This window comes from Carassius carassius, chromosome 46, assembly GCF_963082965.1.
Source record: "Carassius carassius chromosome 46, fCarCar2.1, whole genome shotgun sequence".
NCBI classification, from domain to species: Eukaryota; Metazoa; Chordata; class Actinopteri; order Cypriniformes; family Cyprinidae; genus Carassius; species Carassius carassius.
Genome location: NC_081800.1, coordinates 12864650 through 12875758, shown reverse-complemented (window position 1 = coordinate 12875758; position 11109 = coordinate 12864650). Strand labels below are relative to the sequence as shown.

The following is an 11109-nucleotide window of genomic DNA, read 5'->3' as shown; positions in this document are numbered from 1 at the left end:
GGGCGTCTCTTATGTAACAAAAGGTTAACAATAGTAGTCATTCGTGCTTGTATCAGTGCCAAATGGTAACCATAGCACTGTGCTTTAATAAATTATATTATAAGTTGCATGTCAAGATGTCAATCACGTGACACGTCAAAGTGCTCCGATCATTTGAAGAGGGCAAAGTCGATAGTAAACAAATATTCACAGCTGATCCTCAACAAATACATGCATTTTTTTGCTTGCAATGATTTATAGTCACGTGTTTATTTAATATTTTAGAGGGTATCCAAATGTAAATAACCCTGATTTTGAGTGCTAGGAGGAAAAGTATGAAGTTATTATTTTGAATTAGCTCTTCAACGTGTTTCAGGTATGTTTGGGTGCTTCTGCTTCCATTTATATTATTTATAAATATTTATGAATCTAGCATTTAAGGAAACAGAATCATTTAAAATCTATTGAACTGTCCATAAAAAAGATACATCCATAAAAAGATAGATAGATAGATAGATAGATAGATAGATAGATAGATAGATAGATAGATAGGAAGTCTCACATTATTTTAACAAAACTTTATTCTTGAATCTTTACATAAATTACACATTGCTATTTACTTACCTTATAGAAAATCTGTGCAATCTTGTTGTGCATTTTGCATAATTCATCTGAACATAACTTTAGATGTACACTCTATAGCTAGCTACTTATAATTTTACATTAGACATATGCATTGAATTTCTAGTGCCATCACTTTAAATCTCTTTATGAAATAATTATGTTTTCTCCTTCAGGTTGACTTACACTGGCTAATTTTTCTAAATTTGACCAACAAAGGCAACTGATATGGATATGGAGTTTGCCATCCTCACATGGAGACTGTAAGGGTTTGTATGGATCTTTCCTTTGTTGTCATGGTGACAGAGCAAACCTGTCTCATTCATACTTCTTGCCCACGTAAGCGCTGACTGCACAAGAGAAAAATCAGATCCGATCACCAGTGGAGAATATCACTCACCTTGAAGTGACCTTGTCCAGTGCCATCACTATAACCTTGAATCCTTGAGAGGGATGCGTCATGGTCATAAATCCCTGCAATATAAGAATCTGTAGTTTGTAATGACTACAAAATGAAGCTGGGTTTGTTCAAGATTTAGATCTAAAAATAGGTCTCAGGTGCCTGAATAATTTAGTGTTTTGTAGGCTAGATTAAGAAGATTATACAATTTCTCTATCGCTTCCATTCTCTTTTATACTCTAATACTTACACTGAATATTTTTGTATTCAAAACTAAATAAGTGAATAAGTGTTTTTTTTGCATTTAATAAGGTGGTGAGTTTACAGTACATACATGCCCAGACAGCACATAAACGACATTAAACTCATGCAAAATGTTAGTTGTTGTTTAAAAAAAATAAAATTAAAAAAAACATTTAATGCTTACTGGTTATACAGGGTTAACAAAATACTAATAAATCAATGTTGAAATTTGAAGATATATACGTTAAATCAACATACAAAAAAAACTACCTTTTTAATTATTCTAATGATAATTATTATCTTACTATATTTTGATCATAAGGCCTCTTCAAAAATCAAATTTTCATCATTATTAATAAGGATCTACAGGGGAAGTCATGGCCTACTGGCCCCTGTAGAGTTTCACTCCTAACCCTAGGGTTCTGGGTTCGAGTCTCAGGCCGACAATACCATGACTGAGGTCCCCTTGAGCAAGGCACCGAACCCCCAACTGCTCTCCGGGCGTTGCAGCATAAATAGTTGCCCACTGCTCCAGGTGCGTGTTCACGATGTGTGTGTGTGTGTGTGTGTGTGTGTGTGTGTTGACTGCTGTGTGTGTGCACTTTGGATGGGTAAAATGGAGAGCATGTATTCTGAGTATGGGTCACCATACTTGGCTGTATGTCACGTTACGTCACTTTTACAGTCTTTGCCCAAATGCAGACGAAAGTGAATTGTTGGGGTTGATATTGTGATAATTATCAGCTGATTGTACCTGATCCCAATTATTACACTGGACAAGATAAAATATTGATTTAAGAATTATTTTATCATTTTATCTTTATATTATCTGGATGCTTCCACTGACAAAATAAGTCCAATACTATGTACATAATAATCAGCCTAGCGACAGGACAAACACTGCAACAACAGTGATATTAATACTGAAGTCCTCTGAGGTTATTTTCACTATGGTTGATAACTGAATAGTTGTGCTCGTATGTAACAGTTTGCTGAGAGATAAGAGAAATATAAAAGTAGCCATGGATGAAGGATTGACCAATCAGAATCAAATATAGCAGAGTGCCGTGGAATAAAAGTAAATAATTAAGGAATAAACAATTAGAAAGTAGCACTCAGCCATGACTAAGCCGACATGATATTGTTTGTATGTATCACAAAGGCAGACTGAAGCCAGCTGTGAGGCTTTTAGACCCTGCAGGAAATCACACGCAGTGCTGTGAGAATAAGCGACATAGAAAGTAGTGCATGTGTGAGTAATGTTCGTTTCGAAGGCAGACAGGTAAACTGTCCCGGTAAGAGGGCAGCGCTGCAGGCTCCTGCTGAGAAGTGTGAGGGCAGAGCAGATGGCAGAAAGGGCAGGAAAAAATCAGACAGAAGGGGATTGCTGCTTTTTCACCACAAAAAGACAGCCAGCGTGAGGTGGGCTAGAAAGACAGCGGTGATCCCTACAGCAGCAGTGTACATGGCCACGAACACTGTTTACCATAATAGAGAACAATACAGAAAAGGAATGCAACATTTTTCTACCATTGAAGACATAAAAGGATAATGCACTCTTTTGATCTGATCACTGTTTATTGTTCAGACTGAATTGAGTTGACAATGTTCAGGAAACTTCTTGTGCTCTTCAGTGTGTATGACCATCATTCAAATGAACACATTACACATTGCTACCTCCAGTATCAGACGTGCCATGGCAGAGGTTTATCTCTAGTCATTGTCATGCTGTAGGTTATTGTGATAATGAGTTACTGATGTTATAATTGTAGATATAGAGGTATACTGATTATGATTCTGAGGGTATTAAACACTTACATGAATAATTGTACAGCATTCTTTCAGCATTACCTCACTATAGTTATACTGTCTGTACTATAAATTCTCAAGGGGTGCTAAATGCATCTATTAGTCCTAATATATTCCACCTGAAAAGGGACGGCATAGCAATTATAAGGGTCATATAAAAAACATTTCTGTGCAATATATCAGTTTCCGAAGCTTAAAAAAGGCTTTTTTCTTGCTATACGCTTTACGCACTTAATGTTTATAGATTTGAAGGTGCTTAATACTGGAAGTTTGTTAATTACTAAAATAGCAGTTGAATCTAGATCTATATGAATATCTAGCTGATCGTTTAAAGCCAATAAGTATATTTATGGAATTCCTGAATCCACATTGTATAGTTCTGGAATACATAAGCACTGTACAATTTATGGTTTGTTTTGTATATTTCGGTTTCACATTATTGCTGTCAGTTACCCATCAAGGCTAACAAACAGTTTTGCACCACTTTGGCAGTCATAAAACGGTTCTTGTAATTGGCAGATCAGTCTGCAGACTCCATTCCAGATGAATGAGATGGTGATTTATGAAGTACTGTAAATTAAAAAAAACCAGAAGACTTCCATATCAGGCCACAGTCATTTCTGTTTCACAGTCTTTTCTCTCCTGCCACCACCACATTGTCAATTTTTATATTTCTAACCACAGTACTTGTATCCAGTCAGAGAAGTACTTTGAAAAGTCTGCCATAATGGTGGTCTATTAAAAGGCAATCTCTCATTTTTTTCCCCCATTTCATTGGCTTCCCAGTCCTGGTCCTGGAAAGCCATGATCTGTCCAGGTTTGGCTCCAGTCTGGGTTTTAACACTTGATTGATCAGGCAATCTCAATCTGTGACTGTAAGAAGTTAGGTTAAGACAGTGATAAAGAGAAGATGTAGTGCCAGGCAGGAGGAAGACCAAGAGGACAACGCAGCCATCCAGAATCAGAACTAGCAATCCTTTCCATGCTGGTCTTTTGCTGGTTTTACAGCACTGTCTCTCCTCATACGCTGCTCTTGTCTGGAAGCTCGGCTTCGGGGGTGCGGGGGAAGTAGACGGTGGTCTTGTGCTCTTCATAACGGTCAATGTGCTTGAGGTGAACAACCATGTGCAGGGCATAAGCCAACACCAGCAGCAGAATCAGAGAGGTGATCAGGCCCATCAAGATTGCTGGCGTGAAGAACGTTGCACAGTCGCTTGCTGAAGCAAACTTGTTGGACTGGACATTAAAAGCCTGGATCTGGAGGGAAAAATAGAAAATAAATGTTTTCTGTCTGAGATACTGTAGTTTAATAAAACAAATAAATTAATTTCAATTAATTTGTGTAGCTGAGGTAGTAAAGCATGGAAAGCCGGCAAATATCAATAGCAATTATGCTTAATAAATCGAGAGAATAGAAAATCGTGATCATGATTAAAATACGAGTTATCATGAAGCTCTATCTGAACTGAACCAACACTGAACTGACTTGATCTCAATGATGACACTATTGTTTTTTAGTGCGGCTTTATAGCAGAATATGAATATACAGTAGAATTTTCACAACAATTTTCAAATAAGTAATACTGAACTTTAGTAAACTTCTGATAACACTCAAGCACATTTTGTGGCAGCTACCTGAAAATCTGTGAAAGTGATGTGCCAGTTTGCCGAGCTGTCAGTGTGGGAGCTGGGCACCAATAGGGTGTCATATTTCTGTAAGCTGCTGACATGCTGGCAGTGGTAAGAATATGTGGCAGGGGCATAGACCTCCGTGGCATTGAACGTGGCCTCATGAGTCCAGTTGTAGTGGATGTGAACGCTGTCCAGAGTGAACCAGTTCTGGCCCACTGATTCATAATATGTGTTGGACATCTGAAGCCTTCAGAAAACAGACAAGAGGAAGTAATTAATGACTGAATGTAATTATCAGTCAGTGAGGTTTTGCGCAAGCAACTGACAGATACATTGATGCAGTTGATACAGATACAGTTTACCTGATGAAAAGTCCCCTGATGTCTTCCACATCACCCAAACGCAAAGACAGCCTAGAAAAATGTAAGACTCTCATCAGTACAACTACAAAACTATATATCCATAAATCACCAAATAAAAGAGTAAAAAAAATATGTTTCTTATGCTCACCAAGGCAGTATTTATTTGATCAAAAATACAGTAAAAATATATAATTATAATTTAAAATAAGTTTCAAATGTAATTTTAACAAATAAAACCATACTATATTACTATTTTCAAGTAATATTTTAGTGTAAATATGTTAACATTTTGTCAAGATTGTTTGATGAATCAAAAGTTTAAAAATACAGCACTTATTTGAAATATTATAAATGCCTTTATTGTCACTTTTGATCATTTTAATGCATCCTTGATTAAAAATATGAATTTATTTAAAAAAAATATGGAACCTAGTGTTCAAATACTTTTTTGAGCAATACAGCTTCTGTTTTATTATTTTATTATTTTCAGAAATCAAAATTATAAAAAAAAAAATTCTGTTAAATGAATGCCACTTGGTTCAATATTTAGTTAAATATTCTGTTAATAAACAAAAATCTATTTTAATATATAGCCTAATGTGTCCAAATACTTTTGGGGCCACTGAATAAAATTAAAAATCTACAAATATATAATCACTAACTTAAAACTACCAATCTAACTAGTAAATAAAACAGCTGCAATACATGTTACTGAATCTATGGCAGGAAGAATTTTTACATACGTGGCCTTCTCCTTTGTACAAACAGAGCCTTTGGTGTCTACTTGTGCACTGGGTCCAAATACCCTCTCTGTGAGGTCCAGGAAAGTGTTGTTTCTGTATCGAATAGCCAGTCTCTTAGCTTTGAAAAGGATGCATATCTTGCCATTGTAAGCTACAGTCAGTGGGGAGTAGGGTCCCGAGCTGGTAGACTGTAGTAACTTCCGCTTGGTTCTGGGCTGGGCATGGAGATGCCATCCAAAGGGCTGTTTGAAAATGATAAAAGGAAAAACTGAGCAACCATGTATGGAACTAGTGCATTATTGATGTTTTTTTCTGATCTCAAGTGCTTTCTCACAGAAGAAAACACTCAGCGTTCAGACGGTAGATATGACAGATATTCCCTGGCCCACAAATGCTTTTTTCCTCATAATACGTTATTTTTAAGACTGTCACTGTGTTATGGATGAATTAAGGCAGAGATGTTGCTTAAGGGAGCCAAGGTCACATTGACTATCAGGGAAAATGCAATACCTGCAGTATTCTTCTGAGTGGATTTTCAGCTGCAGGCGAATAACTCTCCTCATGTGAGGCACTTGGACTCGCAACATGTTCTCCATCTGCATCACAAAATGTTGAAATAGGACAAAGGGGGAGATGGCTTGGTGAGTTCTTTCAGCACAGCAAATTGCTGCTTCACTTTTAAGCATGCAAAGTGAATATACTAGAAAAAAATTGCTTTCATTTCTGCAGTATGAAAGTAAGATTCAAAAAGACAAACAGAAATCTAGAGATAAAACTTATAGAATGTTACAATCAGTGCATCGTGCAATATAACCACAAGTGGTATAGTTTAATTCAGTCTGAGATTCAATTATATTCCATTTGCTCTAGTTTATGATTAAACTTTGACATAAAGCTTCAGTTGTTAATCTGCCATCATACAACAGAAGGTATCAGTTTGATTGTCGGTGGGGATTTTTCAGTGACTCTTTCAGCAGGTTCAATCATTACACCAGTAGGGGCTGATAAAAGTGATTCATTTAGTCATTTTCAGACAACTGATTCATTAAACAAAAATACTGTTTTTTGTGAGTCATTGAATTGTTCACTCAACCAATTTGTTCAACACACATTTAGGAACAAACTCCACTGCTGTGTGTTATTTAGTGACATGTAATGTTTGATTCTGCTGTGGCTTCGTTACGAACCATTTTCACTGGTGGAGCAAAAATAGTTCACTTAAAATATAGTGTCTAAACTGTAAGTTCCTTAATGGAAAAAGTCTTGTTTATTGAAATGTAGGACAAAACGGTTTCATTCAACCTGGCTTTACACACATTGCTCAACATAAAACAAATAAATAGATAAACACAAGTGTGACCTTATACTGTACAGTTATGCACAAAGTTAACAAAAATGAGCCAGCAGAAAATGATAGTATAAAATTTAAAAGAAGTTGGAAAGTTAAACAAATAATGCAAGCAAACCTAAAAAGCATAACTGCCATTAAATTAATATAGATACTAACCTGTTCTAATTCTCACAGCTTGAAATGATGGAACCTCCGAGCTGTAATGGGGAAAGAAAAGCATAACAAAAAAAGGAGTTTATGTCAGACTGTGGCCTACTTATCAGCATCTAAGACAGATTTCCCGTAGATCCACTCATCTTGATGCAGCAGTGATGCATGACCACAAGTCTGACATCTTCAGTCCAGATTAGTGTCTCAAGAGAAGACAAGACATTTAGTTGAATGTCATGATTCTCACGTGCTTAGCACCTTGAGTCCATCAACAAAGTGGGGGCTGAAAATGACTTATTGACACCTTGTGTGTATGTACGCACATGCATATTTTTCCTCATGCCACCTCATCCCTCGCTCTTAAACTTGCTGGATTATCCTAAAATGAACCGTTTATACGTCTAATCACAGAGATAATGAGCTTGCGGACGATCTCCTAAAACCTTATTAAGAATCTTTTTGCCTGTCTAAGAGAAGGTTTCCTGAAGTGTGAATGTGTTGACATCCAAGACTAGGCCTAGATTAAGGCCTGTTCATCTGCACCAAAGTCAGTAGGGTGTGTGAGAGCCAACGAGTGCATCAGATGACCCTGGTTCACTCTCTTTAGGTTCATCTCTTATGTACCACACCAGTTTGTCCACCCCACCCACCTCTACTACACTGGACTTTAGTGCTTAGAGCTTTGTGATCATGTAAGAGATTAAAAAATACAGCAAAACATCAGACTTGTGGGGAAAATAAACAGATTACCACATGGAGCATTTAAGTTCATTCAGTTCCTAAGCACGATATGAGCACTGAATCAAAAGCGACGTAGCATATTGAGTCATAAAACCGCTATAATCCAATCAAGTTGACAATACGGCAAAAAAAAAAACAGGTGTGGAAATCTAAAAAAAATGACATATGAAGAGCTTTAGATCTACGTTTGTGCAGTTTTTTCTTCTCTCTGCCTAGTGTTGCTCAAAAAATATAATCCAGAAATGATGTATAAAAATCCTTTATATTAGTAGCTCTAGAAATACTTTTGTATAAGGACCAAAAACAATATAAGCACCAAAATGACATATAAAAATGACATATAAAGAGCTTTAGAACTACATTTGTACAGTTTTTTTCTTCTTTCTGTGAAGTTCTGCTAAAAATTCTAAAAAAAAAACAGTGTAAGCACAGCAAATTTGGTCTTCAGAGCCCTGCTGAGGAGTGTGTGTGCACGAGGAGTGACTCTCGCCTTTGTTCTAATGCCAGTTTACCGAGGTCAGCAGCTGAGGACTGCGCTGCTGTCATTGGTTATGGCTGGACACAGTAGCCTAAGTGCTGAATTGAGCATTTATGTAATGAAAAGCAGCGCTCACACTATGTCTTCACCTCACTGCTGCTGTCAGAGCTCAATATCATCTATTGCATATATAGATTATAGGTCTAGTATACAGATTAGCACAGTTACACAAGCACACACCAGCACAGTACTCTACAAACAAAACAATGTTTTAAAATAGATTTGTCTGTTTGATGGTAATAAGATTATAGCCTTTGGTTTAATTCTATTGGCTGCCATTTGTGTCTGTTTTGGTCTACACTGACCCTGAGAAACTTGAGGAGGGTTGTAAACCACTCAACACTTTTTACTCCTAAAACACATTTCTGGACTAACGAGATCCCTAATGTTTCAACAACCTGCAATGCTGTTCTTATCCCTATAATTCCTAAGCTTTAGATCTATCTAGGGAGAGATGGGCAAGTTGGTAGGTTGTTTACCATAGCTGCAGTCTATACATAACTAGAGGAAGACATCTTGATCTCTATCATATAATATATGCACATACATTATTCATATATTCACATATAAAGGCATGGAAATCTGAGAAATTCTAGCTGGTGACAGAAATTTGAAAAATAACCACTCATATCTAAATATAGTTTAGTTTCATTGATCAAATTAAACTTCATAAAACCTTCTCTATCTCTCTCTCTATATATATATCAAGTAAATTAATGAATGATATATTATTTAACATACTATTTAATATATTAAGTACATATTTTTTAATACGTTTGCTGATGTTTATCTAAAATTTACCATATATTGTAGCATTTGCAAACCCTTACAGAATGTACAATTATATACAATGTTAGAAAAAAATATACAATTTACAGAAAGTTGCTATTAGAATAATAGCACAAAAAATGGCTGTAAAATAGTTTGTGAAATTTCACATTTGTATTTTTTGTGAAACTGCTAAATTGTAACATTTGTAAATGTAATAATTTAGAATTATATATTAATGGCACATTTTTATTATTCCCATTGTTCTCATATACAGTAATAGCAGATGATACCACTGAGTTTGTAAAGAAATAAAAATAAATTCAGCTAAATTACCATATTTATGCTATTCCATCTCTGATATGAGTAAAGGAATTCAGCAACTGTAAAAGTGAAAATAAACAGATTATTTTGTGTATTCAGAGATGCATATAAAGCAAGAGCCATCATAATCTCACTTCTTTCTTCTGTTTCTTGGAGTAGCATCTGTAAGCTGACTCCTACAGACACTGGATGGGGTCTGTCTGCTGCCCCATTGTCATAGCCATGTTTGCATGTCTCATAGTTACAGAGAAGAAAAACTGCAGCAGAACCACAACATGCTCTGAATCTAGAGCCCACACACGTCAAATTCATTTTTTAGTTCTACGAATGCTCTTTCAACATTTTCCTAAAAAAGCGCATTTTCTTGGTGTCTCTTGCCCACTGTAAAAGACTAAGACAGTGCATCAGCTGCACAGCATCACTGCCCCATTCCCCCTCCCCAAACTAGAGCTGAAAGCGCAGCTCTTACCTCCTGTCCAGGATCGCAGGCACTTGATCGAAGGGCAAAGACAGAGAGATAAACACAAACAGTAACAGAGAAAAAAACAGGAAAAGCTTGTGTTTAGCCATTGAGACAATCTGATGAGACTGCCAGAGATGAGGTCTGCTTCATAATCTGCTCTGAACGCACATCCCTAAACCTGGGCTCTCTGACAGGCGGCCTGCGCGGCCAATCAGCGGGCAGGGGGGAGAGAATCGTGCGTCATTCGCCTCACAGCCTTCATTCTTGCAGCCTTTCTCTCCCCCCACACACTCCTCTACCCCTCCCCTATCGTTTTTCTCTCTCTTCTGCACCCTCTCTCTCATACAATCATACAGTAGCTGCCGGATGACCTCAAGGAAAAGGGTTTATGCGTTTCAACTCCAGTCCCAGGAGCCTAGTTTCATAAGCACTGCATATCTGGCGTGGCTAAAAATTAGTTGAGAGTGTGAATTTGTGTTGAAGCACAATTAAAGGCTGTGACAACTGACCTAGATTTACACAGAGAGCTTTGATAACCAAAATAAATCAAATACTACAAACCTACTAAACCTCTTCAACCTCCATTGTGCATAACAGCGGTTACTAAAAAACTAAAACCATAAAAAAAAAATTCATTATTTGAAATAATAACAAACATTAACTAAAATAAAGTATTTAAATAGAAAAATCAAAAATGTTTAAATATAATCTTCAAAGTTTTTTTTTTTTTTTTGGAGTACATAGTATTTCAGTTACTATTTCATATTTAATTCAATGTGTTACTTGTCATTTCTTTGTAATTGTTTGAGATATTAAACAGTATTTCTGAGAGCAAATAGTTTGTAAACCATTTTTTTCAGTGTAGTTTCCAAGGCAACATTTCTGTGCTAAAATAAATAGAACTAAATAAACTAAAGCTAAAAATTTTAACATAATAAAAAGCTATATAGACATTTAAAATAAAATAAAAAAAACAAATAAGAAA

The 11109-nt window shown here is 36.2% G+C and overlaps 1 protein-coding gene across 2 annotated transcripts; it reads right to left on the bottom strand.

The window, feature by feature from the left end:
• Window positions 1-2802: 2802 nt before the first annotated feature.
• Window positions 2803-10321, bottom strand: LOC132129614 (V-type proton ATPase subunit S1-like). Of its 2 annotated transcripts, none has more exons than XM_059541254.1 (7): window positions 10131-10321; window positions 7297-7337; window positions 6300-6385; window positions 5790-6034; window positions 5047-5097; window positions 4688-4931; window positions 2803-4309 (listed from the first exon to the last, which is right to left on the bottom strand). In XM_059541254.1, the coding sequence occupies exons 1-7, from the start codon at window positions 10229-10231 to the stop codon at window positions 4073-4075; spliced, it is 1005 nt and encodes a 334-aa protein (XP_059397237.1). In that variant the 5' UTR covers window positions 10232-10321; the 3' UTR covers window positions 2803-4072. The 2 variants fall into 2 exon arrangements, with proteins under 2 accessions (XP_059397237.1, XP_059397238.1); XM_059541255.1 differs by having other exon boundaries at window positions 5790-6031.
• Window positions 10322-11109: the final 788 nt, after the last annotated feature.